This window comes from Oxyura jamaicensis, chromosome 2, assembly GCF_011077185.1.
Source record: "Oxyura jamaicensis isolate SHBP4307 breed ruddy duck chromosome 2, BPBGC_Ojam_1.0, whole genome shotgun sequence".
NCBI lineage: Eukaryota > Metazoa > Chordata > Aves > Anseriformes > Anatidae > Oxyura > Oxyura jamaicensis.
The window spans coordinates 6,512,615-6,540,594 of NC_048894.1; the positions used below are offsets into that span (position 1 = coordinate 6,512,615).

The following is a 27,980-nucleotide window of genomic DNA, read 5'->3' on the forward strand; positions in this document are numbered from 1 at the left end:
GCGTGAAGAATTCCAAGAATTCCTCTCCTCTGAGGATCCCAGGGAGTGGTCGAAAGCTTTAATCAGCCTTCACAGAACACATCCCCTACGTACTGAAGGAAAAGTATACGGGGATGGAGCATGCTTCTGCTTTCTGTTGGTGTTATGTGGGCAAAGATGTAAACATAGATAAACTACATAGATGGAAGAGGTTGTGGAATTTAGATACTGCACTAGAAGGGTACGTAGAGTCCAGCACACTGAACGCATGGAATCAAAGCTGATGGAGATGGGTAGAGCGATTCGTATACACAATGGACGTGACTTGGTCAACCAGCTATTCCAAAACAGCAAGCACCATCTGAAAAGCACTCAAGAAAAATTGAAGTCACACAGACAGAACAATAAGATATATATATTTTTTTAATTAGGGTTTCGATCACAATGTAACTTTTTCCATCAGCACACTCCAACTCAGCCATTTAAAAATTATTCATCTGCAATGAGGAAAAAATGATTTAAACAACTCCAGGAAATTCTGAGCAAATCTCTTTTGATCTTCTTGGGAGCCCACTGCAGCCAACGTATAAATTTTGTCTGCTTGTCATTTCGCAGGACAAGAAGAGGTTGGGTTGTAGATCACCTTCTGTTCAAGCTCTGCATATCTTTTCAGAAGTGGACGATAGAGCTAAAAAGGAAAAAGAAACAAATAGGTCTATTTTGAAAAATCAGATTTTTAAATCACACTGCAGTTAAAAATATCTTGAGACCTGAGAAATGTAGCATCTTCATAGGCACCTGAAGGTTTCAAGTTTTTTTCCCACAATTTACTGAAGAAAATGCTGCAGTGTCTTCCTTCTTCAAATGTCACTGTCCTTTTTACCGTCTCCTTTATAGCCTAATTTTATGACACATGCTGGTTGTTCTTATTGTGATTGCGTTCTTGCTATAAGCAGAAATCATTGCTTCCAGAGGAAGCAGCTCTGATAAAGTCACCTCTCCGAGCCTGGCGTGTCCCCCCAGTTATAGCTGTCCTGACCACCCAGGCAGAACTCCGTCCTTGCCTCCCTCCCTCGGGACGGATCGCTGCCTCTGTCCCCTCCTCCTCTGCCTTGCTAATAGGCACGCCGCCACCCCCAGCACACTGAAATGCCACTGCAAAAAGGTCCTCCTTGGCCAATGTGCTGACTGGGGCTTTCTAAAGTACACTTCCCACTCCCTCTCCCACCCCTCTCATACTCCCTTATCTCCTTTAGCTTCTCCTCTCCCTTACACTTTCCAACACCCACAGCCCTTCCCATCTACAATGTGCTCATGGCCTTGCTCCTCGCCCTATAATCCCAGGGCAGAAACGAAGATCCAGCTCCTTTCCACAACCACTCCGAACATACGAGTGGCTTTCTCCTATTTAGCTGGAATCCACCAGGAACTTTTAGATCCTGAATTGTTCCAGCTATGAGAAGTACAATCAAGAATCAAACACTTTCAAACCCCCAGACTGAATGTCCTGGGCTTTTGGATATGGCCAAGATCCATCCTGGGATTTGCTTTAATCATCACCCTTTTTTTTTTCCTTCCTTTTTTTTTTTTTTTCTTCTGTTTCAAATTCATCACAGGACATATCTTAGAAGATGAGCTGCTTGTATGTGACCAGGATACATAGCAGAAATCCCAAATAAAGCCTAGCCCTACTGTAGGCTCCAACCTAAAACTATGCTTCCAGATTTGGGAATTAAACCACTTCATTATCTCCTTTGTCTAGTTTTAACTGTCTAATAAAAAAAAAGTAATTTGACATGCCACGGCAGGGCAGCTTCCCCCTTTTGCTGGCCTTAGCCCAAAGAAAAGACAGCCAGGAGCCGGTGTGGGGTCTGGTACAAGCTCGAGCAGTCCTTAGGAGGATGCCATAAGGTCACATCCCTGCTGCGCTGAATCCTATGGGCCGCCAGTCTAGTCTACGAGCCCTCTGCACTGATGCTATACATAATCAGGGCAGTCTCGCTCCTGGCTCCGGGATCAGAGAGGTTACAGAGCCACAATGAATCATACCCAGTAAACTGAATTACTGCTCTCATCAATAAGTGAGATCCAGCATTTAAAGGCATGTTATGCTCTTCCGCATAAGAGCCACAACCAACAACTGTACGTGCATGAAAAATTCAGGAGGGAGACGTTTCGAGTGCAAACTGTGAGGCTGTAGGAAGAGAGAGCGCTGTTCTCGTGGACTTTTATGTACAGTCCCGCACTGGCCTCGTATCTGCACCAGCCACTTTCTCAGATGAAAGAAAAAACAACATGAAGTGTTGGATATGGATATTTTGGATATTTTTCTCATCTAAGAAATAAAGAATTGGAGTGTTTTGCTCTTGTGATTCTTGCGTTTCACTCTTGTGATTCGGTTGATGGCAAAATATGCAGTTCTTGCTTCCCTCCTCCTAAAGGGTAGTGTCAGTCTGCTGAGGGAAACCTGGAGGCACTGCTTCAGTCCCACTTCCACCTTCCTCTAGGGCAGGTGAGAGCAACCTAATGGACACGTTCTGCAGCAGGGGCCTGTTTTGATCAAGTCCTCTCACCAACAGCATGTTGCAGCAGGTAAAGTACATTTCTTCAACAGATGAAGTATAACAAGGGGAAGAAGAGAAGAAGCACCTACAGCAAGCAAGCACTGTTCTCTAACCATGACCTCTTCAGGACAGTTTTTCCAATCCATCTCACGGTGCTTACCAGAGTCTTACAGTGCCTTAAACTTATGATTAAAATAGATTAAACTTAGATTAAAATAGAGAGAACTCCCTCCTTCCTCTGCAATAGGCTAACTCCGTGGCCTTGGGCAAGTCATTTAACATGCACGTGCCCCAGCTCCTCTACCCTACAGCACAGTGATGTTGAGGCCCGTGGAGGTTTATGCAGACTAAGGAGTTAGCAAATAAAAACAATGCTATCATTAAATGCCACGTGACTCAGCATGCTGTTTCTAGCTGACTACATAGGGGCCTTGAGTGTTCAGTGAAGTACATACACATTTTCTTTTCATGTGTCTGAAGAATGTTACTGCTCCCATTTCTGCTAAACGCGCACATCAGAGTCAACAAAATATTGAGCAGGCAACCACAGCTATACCAGGAGTATCAACATACCACACAAACCAGCTCTTTTATTCACTGAAGCATTTATAATCAAGCTTCGCTGTTTCTTACTTTGCTGCTCTGGAAATCTGGAAAACCCTCGCTGTTTCTCACCAAGGATTCAGCACCACAGAGATGCATTGGCAAGTGTGCTCAGCCGCTAAGAAAAGAGGGAGGCTCCTTATTACTTACCCAGCAGTGTTTTTACAAAATATACAAGAGCACATTCACTGGAAGGCTGGGAAGTATTATTGTTAATACATCACTCTAAATTAAAATGTGTCAAAATAAATGAACAACCACGTTTACTGATAACAGCTCCTTTTCCTGTTTATTGGACTTAAGCACTTAGCCTGCTAATTGACAAAATTCAGGCATTTGCAATAACCTTCCCAGCCATTAGTGTAAATGAATGTTGCCTTGTGTACCATCTGAAAAAATGCAAGCAACAACTAAATTCAAGACCATTTCTTGTACTCTATTTATTTTCAATTGGGGTTAGAGGAAAAAAAAAAAAAAAGAAAAAGAAAAAAACAGCAGCACAGTTCAAAGGGCTAACACAAAGTTTTAAATTCCTCTTCATTAGGGAATTTGGCTGCAATACCTCATGGCTGGTAAGGGGAGCAGTGTTTCAAGCTTTTCATAAGCTGTGCTTTTCATGCCAACCTTACAGCAGATGAAGTTTGGGGCCAAAGCAGCACTGCTCTCATGAAGTACACGCAAGAAATGCCAAAGCATCAGCTGAGAACCTGACCTGAGCATGCAGCCAGCTACGCTTGTAAAAGATGCATCTCCACATCTGCCACGACTGAACTGCCTCTGCAGAACCTCAGGCAACTCCTCCTAAGCGATTCCAGGACCCTTCTTCCTGAGGCAATCATATAGATTTATTTTTCTAATTGAGGTCCAAAGGGAATAAAGAACTCTCAATGATGCATAAAAACTCAAGGACATAAATTCCCTTTCTGTCATAGCTTCAAACCTAATATATCAGAGCATGATATTCAACAGAAGTAATTACGTGTATCACAACATGAACCTTATTATTGTCCATAATTTAATTGTCCTTGCTATATTATGGCCTTTTCTCCTGCTTCTCTCTATAGCCAACTGCAACATTAGCAATACTTCGATGGCTTCATTTACAAACCCTAAACTTCACTCCTGGGACAGCTTGGCCACACTCTGACAATCCCACAAATAAATAAGAAAATGGTAATGGTACATATTACATTGTATAACAGAGGAAAAAACTGCCTTTCCTGGAAAATATGTTCAAATAAATGCACCTTGCTCTCTAGTCCAAATCAAGTATGTCATCCTCGTATTTTATCTCACCATAGTACTAGCCTATAAACTTAATACAGCTGTTAATATTTCCTCTTACAATGTCTAGAAAAATAGGACTTTGTCCCTCTACAAGCAAAACCAGCTACAAATTATTACAAGTGACAATCCTCACGGATCTTTCTGTCTCCAGCAATGCTGCGCTAGCCAATGATTGGAGCAATTCAAAATTTACAAATTACAAAGATGATGCTGATGATTATCTAATTTTAATCTACCCAAGTACATTTAATCTACCCTGAATAGATTAAAATCAATCAGTCCCTTGCAAACACTTGCTACTTTTGATAGGTTCCTTTTTTTCTTTCAACCACATTCAAATTACTTCAGCATCAGAGATTTGCTTAAAAAAATCAAGAGAGACAGATATTTTATTTTTAAAATCGTGGCAGTTGTTCGCCTTTTTTAACACAGAACTAACATGCTTAAAGCAGAATGGATATGACAGTGTCTAGAAATACCCCGAAGATGACTCCAAGGAACCACACCCCAGTCTCTTTATCTACTTCATATATTCATTCTATAAGCATATCTGAATCAGTTTAACAGGTTAAAAAAAATTATTGGCTTCACAAATCACTTTAATCAAACTTCCATCGATACTTATTATCGTATTTCCATAGCCGTATTATTATTACCTACTTTGCACTAAATTACCAACCTATGCCAATCCTAGAAAATAACCATCCCCCTCCAAAATCTAACTCAACAAAAAATATCGTTCTTTCAAATCAATAAATAGGTCATTATAACTTTCCTGGGTAACGGGGTCACTTCCATAAATACACTTGCTTACAAGGCAGTTCACCAAAGTCAAGAAAACCTGTTAAGCCTACATTTTCCCACATTTTTCCTCCTTGAATTTTTGCAGAATTAATACATCTCAGTACAGTCAATAATGCAATCAAAGACACATATCCAGAGGTAGTGAACTGTCCATGCCTTCCCCCTACAAAACCCTACACAGTATTACAATAAATCTGATGCTATGTCATAGGGACGTGGTTTGTATAAAGCAATCAACTCCAGGTGACCATGCTCCCTCCCAAGCTTTTTTGTTAATTTACCAACAAGCTAAACAACTGTTTTAATAGATTACCGAAATAGAGCTGAATTCTAATGCCATAATAATAGATTCTTTTTGTCTTTTAAGAGATATTTATTGCTCTAGAATCTCCTGGTTATCTCTGTCATGCTTAGTGGGTTCTGATTAATCTTTTTCCTTGGGGGATGAGATGGCTCCAAAGAGGTGAGATGACTAATTTTTGTTGTTCTGAAAATAGGGAAGGAAATGCATCAGGTTAACCCACAGATAGCTGACTTCAGCTAGCCTGGTTGAGTCACGACCAAAGATTATTGGCACAGTGATTACCACCAGAATTCTTTATGACCTGTTTGGGTATCTACAGAATTATAAATAAGCTCAAGGTAGTGGTGAGCCCCCACACTCTACAAATATTCTGTGAAATCGTGTTCAGCTAAGAGGCTTAGGGTCAGCCACAGAGAGGGATTTTATCCTCTTTGGAACAGTCTCTTCCACAGGATAAAGGGCCATTTTCCCCAGACAAGTTGCAACTTATGGGACCTCAGTTTCCACTACTAACTCACCAAACATCACAAGCATCTCATGACTGTATTTTACCTTAAGCTTAACTGAACTGGAAGAATGGTTTCCTGTGTCCTGCTCTTCCTTTCAAAAGAAATCACACCTGTTATTACAAACGATCCTTTGACAATCAAAGAAACACTTTTTGCATTTTTGGTTCCTGGAAAGTCCTACTGCGTGGATAAGCCTTGGCACCAAAGAAGCAGCCACATCAAACTGTCACATTTGACCTCTGTCTATAGGAGGTTTTCCTCCTTCCAAGGATGTAGCACACGTTGCCTCCAACCTCCACCAGGAAGAAAAGACAAAAGCAGACCAGATTGCTGTGTTATGACTGTTTTTTCTCCCCACTGCCAAGATTTAGCTGTAGCTGTCCAGAAAATGTAGGGAAGTGGTCCAGGCAATTTCACATTGGTTAGCCAGACTCTTTCAGAAGAGCTCCTCAGTGAGACAGAACCTAACCTCAGGATGACTTTGAAGTTTATAAAAAGAACCGTCATTTAAGTGAAAGCCTCTAAACTCAACAGAATTAAATCGGAGGGACAGGGAGATGCAGCTCTGTAAGAAACAGAATCAAACTGACTCATCACATTATGAATTTTTACTGCGCTGTTCATGCTAACACACTATTACTGACAGGCCCTCTGGCTTTCTGCAGTTTCACAGCCATGAAACTAGCCAGGGAATCCACCATCAACTGTAAAATTGTAAGACAGGAAGGAAAAAAATGGTGTGGAATACGTAATTGCAAGAAGCTGCTTTTAATGGAATGAAGCTGGCAAGCAAAGCTAAAGCAGAGGAACGGTTATTCCTTTGCATGCTGTTTGGCCACTACCTTCTCTATCATTCACTCCTATCCATGGGGGCAATAATTCACTGCTGTACATCATTTAAAACCAATAAAAAGACGTGCTATGAGAGCCAGGTTTAACCAAGTGGAAAAGGAGAAGAAAAGTATCGAGAGGGAGATAATTAACTCTTTTAGCTTCCAGGCCATTTTATGCAGACAGTAAAATAGAAAGAGGTAAATGAATTCCCCACTGATCCTTCCAGCTAGGTTAGCCTGGCCCCTGCAGGGGCACAAGGTGCTTGCTGCTCTTGCAAGGCCTCTGTGAGTGACAGCTGTATTCCCTGCCCTTGAGCTTTCTAGCTGAAGCAGCACTGGGGGGTCAAAAGCAGGTCTCTGAGCACTCTCTACCTCCACCAAAGGCAGCCTGTCAGCTTTTCAGCAGAGAGCATTTTGGGGGGAAACAGGGCGGCGATGGGAGGCTGAACCAGACACCAGGGAGCTGCTCCCGAAGCCCCTGCAGGAGCCTTCAGCTGCAACACATGCGGCACAGGCCACTGCTGTTAATTATTTTATCTTTCAAAATGAGGGGGGAAGGTTGAGTAAATGAGATCGGATCAATCAAGTTTAAATTATTCAATGTCTTAATATTTCTGAAGGGGACTTCTATTCGATTACTGAGCTCCTTCATCTCAGTTAATAATTAAATAATATGCTGGCAGGCACAATGCAGCATGATCATTTCTATTATTACTCATGATGATATCTGGTGCTCCACTACACATGTAGCTGGGAGTTAGTACTTCTGGCAGATCATTAATTTCCCAGTTTAAATAAAAGCTTTAAAACCTTGTTGCCTGTAGTTAGGGCACAGCCAAATCTCATAAATGAAGAGCGTAAGGCTGTCTTGATTTAAAAAGTTTCTACAGAGCTGAAGACGGAGGTAGACTTACCCTTTCTAATTTAAACTCGAATTCTCTAGGAATCTTGCTATATCCTGCTGTTAATTTATTATCTGGCATTATATCTCAGAAGCTGTTGTAAACTAAGGCCTTTGGCACTCAGTAGTGAGAGGTACGGGCTTGCACTGGAGGGCCTGAGACTGCAATTCCTTCCTTGGCAGGGATATGGGCAAGAGCTGTGCTGCTAGCAACAGTGACCGCTTTGCTTTATCTCTGAAGCACAAGCTTCACCTTCAGATACGCTGAAATTCCCAGGGTAGGCAAGGTCCCAAGAAGACCTGTGAGTACTGAATCCTCCCGGCTAGCACGCTATTAGCTGTTCCAACTTCAAGCGTCAAGCAAAGACAGAATTGCTGTCCTCTCTTTCGGACTGGAAGGATTTTTCTGATGTTTTCCACCAACATGTTTTTTTTTCAATGCTGCTTGCTACAAGCAAGTAAAGACTGTTTTGTCAATTATTATCAGTTACAACCTGATCTGTATCCAAAGTCAACCTATTTTGTAACTTTGTCTGTCCCTTACGGAACAGATTCTGCTGTCTGATCACACCCAGTTAGGAAATCACATCTCAGACCTGGACAGAGTGATCATGCAGATTACTACATGATTACAACACTAGATATCTCCCAGAGTAAAATCAATCTTCACAATAAGAATTGTGCAACAAAATAATTCTTAAATTATTAGAATTTTATTCTAATTTTTAAAATAAAATTTTATTTAGTAAAATTTTATTTAGTTTTATTAGAATAAAAATAGTTAACTACAACATTTTGAAGCAGATAGGAAATGAAAAGGAAAATGACATTTCCAAGCTTGCTCACCTCCTCAGCCCCAGTGGTTGGTGTAACAGCCAATCGAGGCTCCGGTGCTAATTTCACAACATCAGCCAAGGACACATTTGTCTCAGCTACAAGTCCTGCAATGAGAATCACAATCCTGATCAATGCAAAAAGCAAGATGAGGGATGTGCCTTGACTCCCTGGCAAATTAATACTTTATATTGATCTTCCCTGTTCAGGTCAGCATTCAGGATTGAAGGATAAATGGCGAAAGATCTTAAATTCCAATGCAGTGGGAAGTAGGGACTCTGTGATTGAGGTTTTTGCCAATCACTCAATTCGTACCCTGGAGAATAGGCAGGCAGCAGAAACGCTACTCAACAATATCAGTAATTATTTATAGTTACAACAATACAGTAAGCAGCAGTGGAAATATGTGGAAGCAAGGGATTCAAGGACAAAATGTGACCCAAAAAAGGGAAGTGAAAACAGTGTCAAGAAAACCTGCTACAAGTCATTAAATATATTGATATATAACAAAGCAGAATAATAGCAGGGTCCCTCTACCATAGCATTTTGCCTTGCACGTGAATCACAGCATTTCAGGAGTTCCTTGTTGTACCTGCTAAGAACCCCAGGCTAGCTGTGGAAAACCCTGCTTGCAGATGTATGCTGTAATGTTATTAAGGAGCCCCTGTCATCAATATTTCATTTATATTAACTAGGCTTTGCTTTTACCCAATTCCTTTGCCTGGCCAACAGTGAGTCAGCTGAAGGCATCAATCAAAAACGCCATTTAGAAGCACACACGGCATGTCCCGGGGGCTGGCTGGCAGAGCACCTGAGCGAAGGAGTCCCTCTGTCAGCATGGCATCCAAAATCTTCCCTCAAACGCTCTGCCAACCAAGCCCCAAGATTTCACATGCCAACTGGCAGAGGGAATTTACATCTTCCATACATATGAAATAACTGCAGAAACTTTAACGACGGCTCTGCAGCTTGCTTGTATTCGTGGGCAAGGAGCTTGCCTGTGGCACTATGAATGGGAAAGATTCTGGTGGAAAGATTCTGGTGGCTTCTGAAGCAGTAGGCAAATTTTGAGTAAAGAGTTTGGAGATTTGGCCCCCAAAGTGCAAAAAGGAACCCATTATGGCCTCAAACAGACCGATAACCTAACAGTAGTGTTTCCACTGTCCTGCCATACTTTGCCTGACAGAACCCTTGTGTCTTTTCTGGAAATAAAGCAGAGAGCATGCTGTTTGTGTTAAACACATTGACTCAAGCTTTTGGCTGTGCTGCTTTCAGATGCACGAGAGCATGTAGTCTTCAGATGCTCTAATGTGACAGCAGAATTGGCTTCTAAAATTAAAACTTGGCTGATTTTTCCTGATGGCTGATGTTATCTTTTCCATGCTTGCTGCAATGCCATGGATTTTGTATGAACCTGTGCAGAATCTAGCCATTTCTTAAGGGCCAAATCCTAAAGCTTCTCACCAGAAAAACTGAGGCTAAATTGAGTTGGCCTAAACAAGAACTTTACAATTTGATCCACATTCCTCAATTTATTTAGCACTAAGGTATTAGAAACTTTTAATAATACTTTAATAAAATGTCCCATCTGAGACTGAGCTTTTAAATGGCTGAGGGCCTAGCCTGAATATAAAACCGTGTGCATTAATAAATACAAGTTCATTAACCCTTTAAATTTGGGACTTGGATCACTGTGCTACAGTGAGTGATGTAGTACAACGAACACAATGACTGCATAACCTAACATATCCCAAGATTTATTCTTTTACAAGACAAAGTGCACACAGCTTGACCATGAAGCCCAGTATGCCTTGTATATCCTACGTCTTGATGTTTTAAAGCTGGAAGACATATATAGGTTTAATAACATTTACTCAGCCAGCAGTATTACTAGTCCTGTTGTCCCTGCCCTCTTGGATCTTATTTGCTAGGATTGATCCTTTGTTTGGTTTGACCATTTTGGCAGTCCAATTTACAGCCTGGTCCACGATCCATGGCAGCAGGAGACATTGACATCTTCAGATGGCTGTATTCTTCCTCAGAAAAGACACACGGACATCGCAATTTAACGCGTTAAGTTCCTAGACCCTACCCTGCCAATCTCAGCAGTTTCCAGGCCCTATTCCCCTGGTTGAGGAGCAGCCTCGAATCAGACTTGAATTCTAATGTAAATGCTATTCTTGGGCCTGATCCAAGAGTATTAAACCAAAAAAAAAAAAAAATACCCTTTGACCTCATTGACCTTCCAGTCAGATCCACACAGCTTTATTCTCCCCTTATTTTCAGTAATGTTAATCCCAAGTATTAAACAGCTGAAATTAAACGCCCAGACTGCTCAGAAGTATCTCCTTACAGTCTTACCGTGAATTGCTCTGTAAGCACTTCCCAAACAAGCGGAGTTGGCGGTATCAATAGTGTACACCGGTGCATTGAACACATCAGACAGGACCTGAGAAGTATCAAAGCATCAGTTATGCATGCCCATGAAAGACGAAGGATAGGCAATCCCCTATCACTGCACAGGAAAACTACTGGCTACTGTACACTCCAGCCAAGCATTTGGGTACCCATGGAAAGAGGCACCACAGGCAGCGAGCCCTGAACTTGTCACACAACGGGGTGCTGGTAAATCCGACCTACAAATGTAACTGCAGCCAGGAAATGAAGCCCCATTTCTCTCCAGATCTCATTAATCCAAGTTTAGAGGACTCTAAATTCGAGCATCATCTCCTTCATAAGCCCACACAATCTACCTGTGCCTAAGGTTTACATCAGGGCAAAGACATCCACTGAAGAACCCACAACCGGGTCCTCTTTGCCTCCATCCAGTTCATGGCTGAGCCAAGAGGAAAGGAAGGAGAGAGGAGCCAGTTGTGTCTCCTCAGTTCTCAGCTTCGATACAACAAAAGCTACAGCAGTACGAAGGTCTACATTTGTCGTCTTTGCCTCCAGCACTCCCACCACATTACAGTTAGCAGGAAAAATGACACAGGAGCTGGCTACACAGGCTTTGCACATACTAGGAATCCTCCTGCACTTGTGGGATCCTTAGCTACAAAGACAAAGCAAGACTGCACGTTCTCAACTTTGCTTTGCAATACAAAGATAATTGTACAGACAAAGAATTTGCTATGATATCCGACAGACACTACAGTTATTCCACCACGCACCATTCCACCCACTGCACTGAAATCTACACCAGGCATCTCACATTTAATGAATATATGCACTGTTCCCCACAGTGTAGGTATAAGAAAAAAAAGATACAAAAGAGGAAAAATGAAGACAAATTTGGGCAGGGACAAAGGAGGTTCAAGAACTCTTTTTTTCTGAAAACACTGCCAATAAATTCATTCCAAATTAAACAGACGTTTTGGTTTCATCACCCTGAGGTCTGCAGGTGTCCCTCGGGGTAGACAATGCAAGAAGCAGGTAGCAATTGAGATTTAACTTGTGATGGTTATTACTTTTACCAAAGGCAACAGTCTATCACCCAATTTACATTGGCATGTAAGAGTCTGAAATAAGGCCAGGGTCCAAGAACCCAAACCATTCAGATTCATCATCTGCAAACCCCAATCCAGGCATTAACAGCCCCACCAACCATGGGCCCCAGGGCTTCATAAAAAATGAGTAAGGAATTCAATTCATATATGCTATAGGAAAAATTGCATATGAAATTTCTAAAGGATTTTGCCTCTTTCTCTGAAAGGTTGGGTCAAATCTGCAAATCAAAACCTTAGAAAATCATTTATTTTGGGAATTTTAAACAAAAGTGACTTGATGCTAATAGGATCCAATGAAAGTCTGAGCTTATACAGTTAATACTCATATATACCTAACTTCAGTTGCAAGCAAGCATTGAGCAGTATGTGAGCTTCAGTGCTAGAGGACAAGTAGAAAATTAATCACAGTATCTATTAAAAGGTCCTCTGGAAATGATAAGAGTGCTGGTTCCACTGCCCATCCTGCTGGCCGGTAATACTGCATGGTTTGAACATATCCTCCATCTGCTTCTTCATCTCTCCATCCCAAACAGGTGTTCCTTGTCCTATGATTGAATTGTAAATTCCTGTGGACAACAGAGGTCTTTTGTTTTGCATATCTGCAGAGCCTTACACAATGCAGCTCTACTCTATCCTGAATGCTAACGAGTACTGTAATACTACAAATAATAACCATCTTGTGCCCCATGATTATCAAATTAAAATTATTCCAAATTCATATTTTTAGTATGTCATTTGAAACCATGATCTCTCTCATGAATAGTTTTAAAAGAAGCTGTTAGAGGTTTTACTGTTAAAAATATTTCATTGTGTTTCATGTGGTCATTAATCAAGTGCCAGGTATGTTATAAAAAGCTTCCCAGAACAGTGGAAAAAAGCTGCCCTACTATGGCTATATTTATTAAGCACATTTGCCTAAGTTGCCTCCTTTACTGCGTAAAATATAGGAGTTGAATGTTGATTAATTAAATGATACTCTTTTGTAGCCCTGGAACAAATTATCCAAAATTGAACATGATAAGGGGGGAAGCTGTTATTCTTCATGCAACTGATATGGTTTCTGAGGTTTTGATTAAATTAAAAAGCAGGACCCAATTAACCACTGATTGAATTAAGTGGATGACACTGTATTGATCATATTATTTTAAGACACCTCTAATGAGTTTTAAAAGCAGCTCCATTGTTACACTTGAAGAGCAAGCACCACAGCAGTCATTCTCTCGTCCCCACAATTTTCAGCTGTTTTAAAATCCCATGTTATAAAAACATCCTGTTCTCTGCCTTCATTCCACGGCATGAACCCCTTGCACCTAAATACTGCTTGAAAAACAAACTCAAACTAAACTAAATTCAAAACAAACCCTACTAATTCGATCTCTTCCTTGACATACTCTTAGTAGAACTACTTCAGCAGGGACCAATGTTTTAAGCAATTAACCCATCAGCTAATTTCCCAATGTCAAGTTCCTGAGCAAAATAACCAAAGCAGATGAAGAGAAGTGACATCTACAGGCAAAACATGCCAAATCTGTTGTGTCCCAATCAGCTCCACATCCTATGGTTATACAAACATGCATTTTAGATGACTTCAGATGAAGTGAGCTCTTTGCTCTTCAACCTCCATTCATTCCAACCTGGGTTTCAGAGGATGGAAGCATTCACTTTGTACAACTGCAATTGTCAAAGAATGTGGTGCACAAGCTGACTTGCTGCAGCTGATGGAGGATTGGCATCCACAGAAAGCCAACACCCTGTGTTTGACTAACTTCAGGGCCAGGATTCAGCCCAAGACTAAGACAGGTGCTTTTTGGTGCAGATGTCTACCTCCAGCCTCAGTGTGAGGCTCTAGTCAAAAGAAAGCTTGTCAGTGCAGTCAGTGGAGTACAGAAAGCTCTTTGGCTCACCGAGAGGGAGACACCTGTATCCGATTAAGTTAAAACACCGTTTTCTTTGCACTGTAACTGACTGGCTCTCCCCTGACTATTACAGGATTTTCAGTGACAGACCACATACAGACATCACATCACAGATGACTGGATTCAGGCAACGTGAATCCTAACCCAGAGGTCTAATTCTGCGATAGCAAAATCTAGGTGAGAGGCCTCTCACCATCAGCAGGAGGCTTTGCTAAATCTCAGTGCTCACTTCTGCGAAGTAAAAAACTTCCCAGATCCGTTGTTAGCGGCTAAGTGCCCCCACCCTAAATGCAATGCCACTCCTCTAACGCTGATTTCACAAAGGAGAACAATTAAACAGGCTGTAGAAACTAAAAAACCTTCTCATCACTTGTCCCTACAGGACAGGGCCGAAGTGCAGAAGCAGAGAGCACGCAGTCCTCTGCTCCCAAGACATCTTCTTGAGACAAAGGATCTTAACCAGGGCTGGATGTGAAGCAACAGCAGCAGACGAGGAAGGTGGGAAGATGGAAGAGAGACTATACAGAAGCACAGCCTCCCCCACAATATGTGACACACTGCTGATGTGTAACAGCTGCTCAGAACAACAGAGACAGAGTGTTTCAGTGGTGATGGTGTTTTTTTCTGGTTGGTTGGTTGTTTTTTTTTAAGCGTTCAGAACCAGCACAAACCCTCTTCAGTTTAAATCTAAGGTCCAACTCTGACTTTAATGATAAAAACTACAAAAATCTCAGGTATTTTAGCAAGTCTCTTCTTGATTTCTTTGCTGATTGATTTGACCTAAGTGATGAGATCTGGAAATCACCAGTGTTTCAGGTACACGTTCGTGAAAATAGTCAAGTAAAAAAAAAAAAAAAAAAAAATTAAGTTCAATACCAAATTAGCACTGGGCTAATGGTCTCTCCACGTTAAACCTGAGGAAAAATCCCGAAGACCTGATTCATAATCTCATACCCACAGCTTCCTGTGCAGCTGCAGTGGTCTGGATTCTGTGCATCAAAATAAAAATGCAGATAAGACTGTGCACTGAGTTCAATGGATTTAATTTCCTACTTACCTGTAAGATCTTTTTATTGTGGGATGCACCACCAGTAGCCAAAATCCTTGTTCTGGGCACTGCAATGCAATACAACACATAGATCAGACTGAAATCGCATATTGGCAAGATTTGCACTACTGAAGGAAGCAATGAGAACAAGGTGGTGGGAGTCGAACGGCCTGGGCTCTCTCTCTGAACCTCTAATCTACCTTCTGTAAAAAAGGAGATAAGACTAATTACCCACCTTTCCAAGCCACATTAGAACACTTCTTTAGACAAGGCAATATAAATTTTGCTGATCTATTATTATTATAGTGCTATCAAAGTCTGGGAGATTTGCAAAAGAGATATCCAATACGAAAGGCTGAGTGTTATTATACTACAGCTCTGGTTTGAGGTCAGATTGGTTTGGCTCATAGCTGTATATATACAAGCTGACAGATAACCTTTAAAATCAGCAGTATTTTCCAAACTTGTCTCCTCGTGACGTTCACAATCAAGAGTTCACTGAAACCTGCGCAATCTCTATGTGCTTGAGTGACAAGGAAGTGTGTCAAAAGGCAATTAGGGATCGTCTAAGTCAATTCAACAAAATAAAAAATGATCTCAATCTTCATCCAATTCCAAACCATAGATCTGGGGGCATTGAAAAAAAAATACCCTGCATCCTTAAGTCTTTAAAGAAACTCACCCTTCCTCATCATGTTCTCAAATTTCTGCCCAAAGCCTCATTATTTAGCTGTGTGCATGCTCCTCTGGAGCACAACATGCAACAAGCCATACGTCCGTTCACATCCACAATTCAGCAAGGTGTTGTAAGCATCAGTAGTCCAAATATTTCACTGAAATTCTTTAAAGGCTTAACACTAAATAAATGCGTAAATACTTCAATATTTTATATTTTAAAAAAGACATGCTTAATTATCCTCGTCTATGACAATAATAACACCATCCTCCTGAAAGGGGAATTTTAGTGTGATATTATTATGTTATTTTAACCTCATTTTTAATACAAGCTAGAGATAATTTATTTCATAGAAAGAAAATTTGGTCAACTTTTACTGAGGCTCTAAACGACTTGTTGTCATTTATCTTTTCAAGTACCTTAATGACAAGGTCTCTGAAGACAAAACCAGAAACAAAGAAGATGGAGCTCACAAAGGTTCCTCATGCCATTTCTTGACCCACTACTACATTCTCAGGAGGAGTCTAAGACCCAGCTAAAGCATGGAGGACCCTATTTTGCTGATAAATTTAATTTTATTTTCCTCTTTGGAGGATATTCGGAGATGCACAAATTGGGTTTTAAAAGCCATTAGGATCTCTGTCAATGTCAGTAAACAAATAAAACAAACAGCAGAGCGATTCCTCGGGGAAAACAAGTTTCAATTATACCAACACATAGTGACAGATCCCTGCCAAGATTATCACAACAACATAATAGCACAGAAACCGGTGAAAAATAACTGGTAAGCCTCTGTTCCTAGAGACCAAGCTGAACTCTGAATGATTTGCCTAGTAGTTGAAATTCTGTCTTGCTAAAACCTTGTTGTGAATATAAATTCTTGCCAAAGTACCATATCCAGCAGGAAACCACACTTCAAAGACAGCCAGCAAGACAGAATTAGAAATAAATGTTTGCTACACTTCTCAGTGACTAAACAAACCAAATGAATGAGGCATGCTTACTACCCCTGCCTCTGGAAAGGGGCTTTGTAAAATGCTAGGATATCCCCATCTGGAAAAGATGGTGCATAAGCCACTGGTGGTAAAGTCAGGCAGTGACCACCACTGTGAAAACTGCGAACAAATCTTAGCTCAGCTGCTTCTGGTACTTCCACCTCCGTGCCAGCTCTCTGCCTCAGGGCTGCTGCTACACAACTTTCCAAAAGTTTTGGGGTTCTGTCAGTAGATACTGCATCTTCTTTCACTGGCATAGTAACTGATAGGCCAGGTAGGGCTGACTTGTGCCTTCAAGCTGACTTCAGTGTCCCTGTAACAGATAACATATCTGCATTAGGAATTGAGGACTAGACAAGAGACTTCTTCTCCTTGCTAGGTCAGAAGATTCAGGTTTTGTATACATTACCATTTTATGCCATAACTATCTCAGGATATTTCTATATAAATACATTTCCCTAAGAAAAATAGGGATAAAATTATACTGCATGAGCCATTCTATAGAAGTCACCCATGAACGTACATTTACCCTACTTTTAGTTGAGGTAAATACCTAACAAGAGAGGAAACGGAACTTAAGCCTAGAAGTGCTTAACACCCTAATTATCTGCACACCTAACTTAATCCAGACTAATTCTTTTGTAGCTAAACACTAACAATTATTTCAGCAAACAGCTAACCTACTGGATAAAAGAAACTGATGTAGTTTATGCAGTGAATGCTTCTGATGTTGGTTGGACGTCTCAAGTTCTGAATGGGGTCAGCTTATGGGTACAAAAACACGGAAAAAAAATAAATAAATTCTATGCTGAAGCTACATAAAGGGCAAAACCATTCATTCTTCTCCACTTTGAATAACTAGGATGGTTTGCTTCACCAAAACATATCCCAGTAGGTAGCAGCCTAGTGAACCGTAGCCATCAGTATCTGACAACTGAAGCTGACCCAGTGTGCTGGTGGGACTGGTCCATCAGAGCACGTAGAAGACATCTCAGGTGAACCCGGTGCTCTGCACTTCCAGCAGCAGCTTTGCGTATGGCCAGAGCAGAGGCAACAGCTTCACTGGTTGAGTTTTATTACAAACAAGAAGGTCCCGAAAGAACCAATCCAAATTCACTGAATTTCAGGTTTATTCCTTATTTTAATCTCTCCCTTGAGACTGGGGAAAAGGCATTGATCACTGATTTCAGGATTGCCTTTTTAACGCCAATACTGTGTGCTTTACCGAACGGTGGACATTTGCTCTGAGGTGTGTAATTGGATACATCTTATAAATAAATAAAGCCCATCATTTATGTATACAGGGGTATTAACAAAGACATCGTTCATCCATCACTCGTGGTGTTCTCAGCCAGCTGTGTTTGAATCTGTCGGGAGCTACCATCTATCCCCTAGGGCAGGGCACAGAAAGAACTTAAATACAGTGCTACTAAAAAAAAACAACAACTGTAGCAAACATAATTCATGAATTCAGTTCTTTGACAGTTGAGAGTATCAGTTTAAACATCTTTTAATTAACAGCTCCCTGCATACTACCTAACCAACCAGTTTATCTCCTTCCTATTTAAAATTTTATGATTTTTTAGAGAGCCGATACAGATTTTTAACCCTGTCTAGAAAGTGTTCACAGGGCATGGTGTCACCTTGCAACATGCACACCTTCCACAGATCTATTACCAGCTCTGGAATGGGGTGACTAATTTAACGAAATTCAGTTAAAATAATAATTCCCATGGCAGCAGACAGAGCGAGGGGGAGAAGAGACAAGTAAAGAAGTTCACTTGCACAGCAAGATGGAGTATAAGGCACTTTCCCAAACATGACTGAGAAGCCAGCCCTCTCTGAATGAAGCCACCCCCACTCTGCCTTCCTGAGATCCAGCAAGAATTGAATGATGTTAAAGTTCATCTCCTGGCTCTTGTTTTCAGTCAAAATATTGCTTTCATTGAAAGGCACAAAGGGGAACAAGCATCTGTCACTGAGAAGACAGAGAAATTACTGCGGTTCGTGTTACAGCAGTTTCAGTGCTCCCCAAAAGACTGAAGTTCTGTATCACTGCATACTCACAAACACAGGACTGATGCCTTCCCAGAAAAGCAAGCGGCTTCATCACATTAAGACAAAAACCTGGGGGGGTGTGGAAGCAGCAGAACAAAAGTTTTATAAAGTGCAAACTCAAAGAAAATTGCCCACATGGATTCAGCACGTGAAACAGGAACCAGTGGCACAGGGGGAGTCTGCCCAGAGCAGCCCAATATCCCCTCCAACGGTCTTGGTGCATAACCATGGACATTAAGAAAAATAATCACATGAGCAAACACACATGAAATAGAAGGTTAGTGACGATAATTAGCACCAAGGAGGCTGGAGGTAGAAATTCATCCTCCTGTTCCACCAGGAGCGGGGTCGGATCACAGCGCTAACAGGTCCAGGTGCTGAAATCAATGGGAAGACTCCTCACCTCGAGGCTTTAGGATCTGGCTGTATTTCAGCTGACAACGACAACGTGCCCGTATCAGTCCTGAATTTTGCTAGCTCATGCACGGCCAAGTCGGAAAGCAGAATCTGAGGATGAAAACCCTTCAACTTTTTCCTCTAAATTTCCATCGCTGTGCCCAGCCCTGATTTGTACCCCAAACTCCAAGCGCTAGCTGACATTCAAAACTCCTAAAAGACATTTCCAAGGCTTCATCCAAACAACTTCATAATGTCTTTCTCATCACAAATGAATCCATAAATAAAACAGAACAATAGAACATGCATTCAAAAAGCAGCTGATTACGCACACGAACCCACGCCAGCTATAAGCATGATTGCGAATAACTGCAATTTACAATTTGTAAGCAACAAGAAAAGTGTCAGCCCCTCCTTTATTTCTCTGATTAACTCCAAACACTGTAATTTTAAAAAATATATTTTCTTGCTTTTCATTCAAGAAAAACAAAACAAAAATACATCATTATTTTGCCCCATTTATAAAACCAATGTTCCAAAATCTTCCTCCTTACAAATTAACTCTTCAAAAACTCACGCTAATCGTTCTTATTCAAATAAGGATGGTGAAAATGAACTCCCACTATGGTAAAAGGTTTTTCTTGTCTATACCTTTTAAAATATGAAATTATGCAAGTTACAGGTTCCCAAGTGGCCCTTATGTCCCTGTGACTTCTAAGATTGGGTCCAAAGGCACTTCTTGCTTCTCTACCTCGTTGTGCTCTGTTACTTCTGACATCTCCCCCGCATTTCATAACACAGAAAAAAACAGACTGCCAGTCTTCAGCACGTTAGACTACATCTACACAATTTTTAACTTTTTTTTTTTTTTAATTTAGAGATCCATACAATTGCCCCAGTGAAAAAACTGCAAGCTGGAAGCCAAATAATAAAACAAATTCATCCATCTTTACAATACTAAAAAGAAGACAGTAATTCACAAACACTATTCAAAATCTGTTTTTTAAGAGGCCATTTTATTTTTACTTTCAAGTGTCAGCTAATTTATTACAGAGAGAAGCAAGGCATATTTGCCATACAGGTTGGCCATTTCCAAACTTATAAGCAAAGCTTTCATATTTCGTTAACAGACTTTTAATTTCATTGAAGGTTTCAATTGCTCAACTACATGTTAGAAGTTTTCCAGGCACATAATTTATTTTTATATTTTTTGAACGCAGTGCCTGGGGAAGAAAAATAACTTTTAAGGACAGAATTGATCATCAGCTTGTATAGCTATAGCTCCTATCAAACCAGCTGTAATTCAACAGGAGAAAATAAAAGCCCTGATTTTCTCAGCAGCAATGACAAATATTGTTAATATCCTCAACATTTACGCTACTTACATAGACAAAGTCTCTACAATGATGCAGGGAAGAACAAGCATGATTCTTCTTGATCACACTGCTGCAAGGCAAGAATAATACCACTACAATGAGCTGATGAGCACATGCCTAAGTAAAACAGAGTAGAAACGTTACCCATAGTCAAGATTCATATGCTACTGCTAGTCTAGATCTCCTCGTGTTCTCAAGCAACAATGCTGACTACTAATAGCAGAGATAGTTCTTCGTGAAGATGCCAAATTCAGCTTTCCTAAGACCTTGCTTCAATAAAGACAAAACTTTGTATTTCACAGCCTGAAACTTAAAGACACCAAATCACCTAACTCTGAAATTCTTCTTAATCTAACTCACTTCAGACAGGAAAAAGCCTTCCCCGTTCTAATGGATTTCAGGAAAAATAAACATAGAAAAAATGCGTACAAAAATTATCTTTTTTAACTGTACCTTACATCATGGCAAGTTACCCCCAAAACACAAACAGTCCAAGACATACTATAGGGAACCAGAAAAAAAAATACAATACAACCCTACTGACGATTCAACTTCATTGACTTCAGCAGAGTTATGCAGCAAGGAGAAGTTTGGTTCCTGAACAGTAAAGACTTATTTGGGAACAAGCTGATCAATAGTCATAACAGCGCTATAGCATATACATTGACAAGTGCACTATGAGACCTCTGGAATATTTGCACTTCTCGTAGAAATACTGCAGAGCTCTATTGCTTATCAATTCACTGAGATTTTTATATATATATATTTTTGAAGACATGGATCTCTATTTGACAGAATATTTTCTTGAAGCCTGGGCTAAATTCCAAGCGTAACATATCAAAAATATGCCCGCAACTCAGCACTAGAGTTTACAGTAAGCAGCTAAAAAAAAAAAAAAAAAAAAAAAAAAGCCGATCCAGACCAGAAGTTTTCATAGATACAGGCTGAATAATTCAGCCTGTAGAAGTTTTAAGGAAAAACTTCCTGCAGAAGTTTTAAGGAAAGAGGCAGAAAGCAAACGAGAAGGAAACACTTAAAATCTATTTGGTCAAGACTGAAAATGTACTTGGGGAAAAGTCCTCTCCTGAAGACATAATTACTAGACATAATTTAATAAATGCTTGCTATCTCTCTGACTTGTATAAATTCTTGGTTCTGAATTAATTCCTTATAGAAAAAAATAAGTTACCAGGAATTAGCGAGGTAAAATGCACTCACCAACAGAACTGGTTTACATCAGCTTGAATTATATTTTTGCCACTCAAAGTTTTAATCTTTTCTTTACCCAAAGTTTAAATATGGCAAGAACTGTGCAACTTAAAAATAGTGTGTTGGGAAAAATACTAATCACCACAAAAACTGTTCAGCAGTTGTCCAAACATCCATGAAGGCTTCAATTAAAAGGCTCGACAAAGTGTCACCTGCCTTGTTTTACACCACGCCTCCATTAAGTATTCGTAGACTCTTGGCAACACGTCTATCTTCACTCTCCACTTCAGAATTGTTGTCCTTCAGCAGATAAACAAGAAATCTGGAACCAATGGGACAAATTAACTGATTCCCAAAAAATGTTCTCAAGCAGAACTTTGAGGAGACCAAACCACAGAGGAAACCAAAACTGCGTATTTGAAATCTAGCCATTACATCCAGCTATTCAGTAATCTACCTACAGACAGCTCCAAAAATGTTAAAGGTCAGAATAGACCATCCGCTTTATCAAGGTCACACAACTTTAACACCACGATCCCACCATCCAACCCAGCAATGCATTTGCTCAAGAAGAAGATACAGAGCCTCAGCTGAGAGACACAATGTGACAGAGAATTTACTGTGACTACTGGCTATTTTCATGCTGAACGAGAGTTTAAAGTTAAATATTTATACTTTTCCCATCATTTAGATTTTTATCTTTTAAACTTCTAGCCAGTTGATCTTTGTGGGCTCAGCCTTCCAATTAAAACATGACTGTAGAGCTGGGCTTCCCCTTCATGTCTTGGCACTTACAGACCACAATTAAATTACATCTTGTCTTTTTTTTGATAAGCTAAGTATATTAAGTTCTGCTACTCATTAAAAGGCATATTTCCAAGACCACAAACCGCTGATGCTTAGAGCCGCTGGTACCCTACCAGTACCTAGCAGAAATGTCTTCACCACTAAAACCACTAGGAAAAAAGAGCAGGGTCAGTGAGAGCATTAAAAACATCTACCCCAGAATTATGCATGTTGCAGTTTGCCTACCCAAATATTTCATAGGAAGGTGGCAGTGTATAAAATAGGTTGTGCAGAGAGGTGGTGGAGTCTACATCCTTGGAGATCTTTAAAAGCTGCCTCAATGTGGTCTTGGGCAACCTGCTCTGGGTGGTCCAGCTTGAGGGGGGGTTGGATGAGGTGACCTCCAGAGGTGCCCTCCAACCACAGAATCACAGAACAGTTTGGGTTGGAATGGACCTTTACAGATTGTCTATTTTCAACCTTAACCATTCTGTGAAGATCTCTTTATTATTCAGAGAACTTTTCGCTCAAAATCTGCCAGGTTTCTTGGGAGCATGTGCCAGCTTTGAAGGTGTGCAGCTCTGGGAGATGTGCTGTGCAGTCCCGTGGGAGGAGGGCAGGCATCCTTGGTCCCCGTTGCAGGAAGCACCAGAGTTCGGGTGGGCTCTGCACCGATCCATGCAGCAGTGCCCCTGGGAACGCTGGAGATGCAAAGGAAGAATTCCTACTGCTCAGTTCCCTGCACAAGAGGCGATACGTTCCCCTACAGTCAGGACCATGCAAGATGTTCCCAGAAACCGGTTTAAAAAATAAATAAGTAAATAAAGTCACTGCTACCTTAGGCATTTTCTACTAACTAAAAACTATTATTTTCTTCAATGTGCTCTGGTGCTAGCATTGCAGCACAGCTCAGTATTTCTTCAAAATATTCAAGCGTATGAAAAACTGATGCCTGAACCTGAGCAAAACATATACCCTGCCATGCCTATCTCAGCTCTGATGTGGGGAATCATCACGTGGCTTTAGAGACCACGCAGCAATGTACAGTGCTGCTGAGTTATTTAGAAACAAACTCACCATTGCTTCATTTTTTAAAACCATTAGTCCTCACACACAGCAATATTCACCCTTGCAAATCTTTTGAGGGAGCTAAAAAAATTACATTGGCAAATCAACGTATGACACCATCCATGGAAGGTTAAAAAGGGAAAAGCAAGGAAGGAGATAAATGAGCTGCCCAAGGTCGCACAAAATCAGTAGAACAACCAAGAATAGAACAAAGGCCCCTTCATTACTTAGATCACAAATGCATTCGATTCTGCATTAGTTAATCTGCACAGTCTGCGCATCAGTAGCAAGACATGTCCACAGGAGAAAATATAATAATAATCAGCTGCAAGTTCAGCATTACCTAAAGCCACAGAATATAATTAAAAGGCCCAGGGTGCGACGACTTGACCTTGAATGCCACTTGAGGGAGCAGAGGAAAGAACATCCTATGGGGCATTTTGATTTTCAAGAAACCCAAAGCGTGACAAACTCTGGCAAGAAACGGCGTGAGATCTAGATTTGCAAACCAGATCTCTAGGAGATTTCAAATGTACTCTGCTTCTTTACAAGTTATCTTAAAAACATTAATAAAGGCCTACAAACAACAGGAAAGAGTCAATATCCAGGCATCGTGTTATTTTTGCAAAGGATAGGCCAGATGAGAAACAGATAAGAAAATACAAAACAAGGCAATTTTGTTGTTTTCTTCATGAGATATTTAAAAAATATATAAAGTATTACGTTTGGTACTCACAAATGTTGCCTGTACCTCTCATTCTCCTAGTCCTGTAAGACTCTTTTGTGCTGGTGAAGAAATTTTCTTCTTGATCTTTCTCCTCAACACCTCCTGCTCCTCTCACTAGATACAACCTACAGCTCATAAAGTACTTCAGAAGAATAAAACTCATTAATAAGAGGGGTTCACCTGCTCACAAAACACAGGGCAAGTTTTCCGAGGAAGACAGAAAATCTGCTCATTTGTTTCATACGCCAAGAAGGGAAGCAAACAGAGTGAGTTGGAAATAGTTTCTCCTTTTTCTCCCTAAAAAGTACACAGAACTTACTATCGGGAAAAAGAAAATAATAATAACCAACACTAATCTTCCTTATATGACTATGGTGGGTCACTTGACGGCCCAGAACCTCCTCCTTTCTGTACTGACAGCACGCAGCACTGGGGACCACTTGCATCGGCTGAGGCTCTGAACACTACTGAACTCCTCTGTTATTAATAAACCTCCTTCTTTCCGAGAGGATTACTTACAAATGAATTTTGTGACCTCTGGCGGACTGGAACTAAACAGAGAACGGAGGGTTTTTTGCCTTTAACTAAAAAATAAAGGCTATAGGAAGACGAATAGAGAGGAGCAATTAATATTTCCTAATAATTGTCATAGCGAATGGGAGAAGCACTACGTTTCTCGGGGTTTCGGAGCAGAAAGGTTCCAGGTAGCTGTTCCTTCCCAGGCTGGGTTCATGTAAATCGGATGCAGTTGCCAAGCAACAATAGGTGCTAAGGAATGAAATACAGGCTGCAGAAACCTAATAGCCTGGAGAGAACAAGAACTACAAGCTGAGATTTATGGCAGATATAAAAGGAAAAGAATCATTCTCCCACACACAAAGAACACAGATACTTTATTATCAGTGTCCTTAGCATGTTTTTTCTATGGCATAATTAAGCAATAAAATCCCCACTCCACCCAAAATCAAACAGGTGATTTTTTTTTTTTAATGCTTTGTTCATTACGCTTTTTTCGAAAAGGACCTTGAGAAATTAGCCACCAAGACAAAAGCTGAAATTTAACCCAAAAAGCTTTCTTTCGCACGAGAAAGATGTCAGCTACACAGACAGCGCTGCAACTGCCAGTCAGCGATCCACGTTACCTTCTTATGTTTTTATACCCTGCTCATTAACATTGCATCTGATCATCAGAAATTCTCTTTAAGCTTATTAAGATTTTAAAATATTTTTAGCAAGTTAATTAGAATACATTAACAGAGCTCATCTGTGTTCACCCATCATGCATATTTTATTTTATTCAGGCAAATTGCTTTTAAATGAAATATTAGACCCAGGAAGGGTACACCGCTGGGCACTGTACCAAGGGGTTGTACCGTTCAATATTCCATTCCCAAACACCCCCAAAACCTCATGCCGCTGGAAATGGGGAGATCTGGTGGCAAATGGGGGGTGCCTGCTGTATCACTTTTCCCTCTAGGTGGGGCGTGGGTACATCGACCTGACGGATCTTCCTAGTACTTGAACCATCCTTAGCTGCCATCACATTGTTGCACAGTTCCCAGGGGTCAATATAAATTAAATCCATCAAGAGAGCACTTGAATGGGAACCAAAGGCACACAACGAATGCCTTCAACCCCTCACTCTGTAGTGGAACAGCTCTTACAGGTTGATGTATTTATTTTTCCTGGTGATGGTCTCTGAAGACATTATATTACCTGGTTGGGAAGGAGCCCAACCAGAAGCTCAGGCATGGTATGGCACAAGTTTCCAACAGGCAGAGGTGCACATGGACTTGGCAGAATAGCAAGAAAAGCTCACGAAGAACAAGCCTGAAATATACTTCGCCTTAGCTGGAGTTATAAATTCTTCCCTTTAATGTGCACTAAATGTCACCAAATTCAATCACCTAAAATTAAATAACAGTTTATGAGGAAAAGGGAAACAGCAAAACCTACCTTGGGGTATTTTGGGCATGCCAATTCCAGATTTTTGCTCTAGTGAGATAAAATCCATCACCAGACAGTGAAAAGTAACTATAATAATACTATAATAAGGCGTTCCTCAAGATCTGCTATTCATTCACTCAATCCAATCAAGTGTGACATGGTATATTTCAAATTGTTCCTTCAGACTCCATCTGGCCCAAATCCTTCCCATGTAACGAAGGATGGAGAATGTCACTAATTTCATCAACAATTCTCAAGCTAAATGCTTACTTTTTGAGGTCTGCTCATAGAAAAGGATGAATGAAGTTTGCCAGCCTCGTGCTTGATCCAGATTTTGCACTCTCACCGCATTTCAATTAACCCACCACAGATTGCAGAGCTGACATGTTTGATTCAGATAGTAAAGAAAACATCCTGTAAAAAGCAACAGGTCTGAAGCTTTTGATGAGCGATCGCACAATTCGTATCAAAACACGTATTTAAATCTCAGCCATCGCACATTTCAAGATCTGCATCATTAACACAGCCTGGTTTGAAGGATTTCGACAATCTCTTTCACCATCTATAAAAGTTTTTTTAACTCCAAGGCGCTTACTACTTTTAACCAATGACAGTTATTTTGGTATGTGTTATCCCTGTAACCTTTCCTGACGTGTTAACCTCTTCAATTCTAGTGGCTGCTCTTTCATGAACTGATGCCCTATTCACAGTTTTCTCCCACTGAGAAACCCCAGAACAAGGTGCATTTAGCACTTGGCTGAACACATCAACCGTGCTGGCACGGGGAACCTGAATCACAGCTGGGCAATTCTTCTTCCAAAGACAACAACTGTATGGATGGGTGGAGTCCCCTTTCTCTGACAATAACCCTATCGATTGCATTGAACCCAAAACCACCCCATCATGACCTTCTCCTCTTATTTCTGCTTTCATTAAACAATTCCAGCACCCAAAGCACATGCTCCAGCCTACCCTTTCTCCTCCAGCTTGACTGGGCAGAAGTTCTGCTGTATGAAGGAATTCTCTGCTTCAGAAAGAGATTTCACCTCCCTGCCACAGAGCTGGCAGCAGGCAGCCGCCATGGCCAACAACCTACGCCTTGGCATTAAAGGACACAAACTGTGTTGGTTTATTTTGTAACATTTAAGCAGAAATATGTCCTATCCTAGGGAAAGCACCTACCTGGAAATCAATGCACGTTTCTAACAACACCCTAATTGCAAAAGAGTAAAACGAGAATGAGCAAGGAAAGCAAGCTGATGTTTTAATGTCATTTGGAGTGACCAGAGACACTGAAATATGTTAACAATTAAAAGCACTCACTAAAATAAAATTTTAAAAAAAGCATAACTAGCAGGCAATAGTACAATAAAATGCAATTTAACAGAGCACGTTGCCACTGGCCTACCCTGGTGAGCATGTGCTGTTCCTAGACTGAAATCTGTGGATCTGCTACCCCACCTGGCATGATGTTAGCAAAACCCTACAATATCCCCACTAGAGCTGCATCTGTCGTGCAGCTACACTCCCTCCAGTTTTGCAGCCTCAGGATTTTAAGAAGAACCTGAAACCCTTCGGTGCTTGCAGAAACAACCCTGTCAACCCAACAACCCAGAGCAACTCAGAGCACATTACCCACCCCAATCCCCAGCTG

The 27,980-nt window shown here is 40.8% G+C and overlaps 1 protein-coding gene across 5 annotated transcripts in view; it reads right to left on the bottom strand.

Moving 5' to 3' along the window:
* Nucleotides 1–378: 378 nt before the first annotated feature.
* Nucleotides 379–27,980, bottom strand: part of XYLB (xylulokinase) — an 82,047-nt gene continuing 54,445 nt past the window's right edge. For 3 of the 5 annotated variants that reach the window (XM_035318305.1, XM_035318304.1, XM_035318307.1), the window contains 4 exons: nt 15,098–15,156; nt 10,980–11,067; nt 8,631–8,725; nt 379–667 (listed from right to left, as the gene is read on the bottom strand). In XM_035318305.1, the coding sequence (XP_035174196.1) occupies nt 584–667; nt 8,631–8,725; nt 10,980–11,067; nt 15,098–15,156 (326 nt within the window). In that variant the 3' untranslated portion in view covers nt 379–583. Of the gene's footprint in view, nt 668–700; nt 878–8,630; nt 8,726–10,979; nt 11,068–15,097; nt 15,157–15,819; nt 17,073–27,980 lie in introns of those variants that run through there. The other 2 variants (XM_035318309.1, XM_035318308.1) reach the window with 2 other exon arrangements.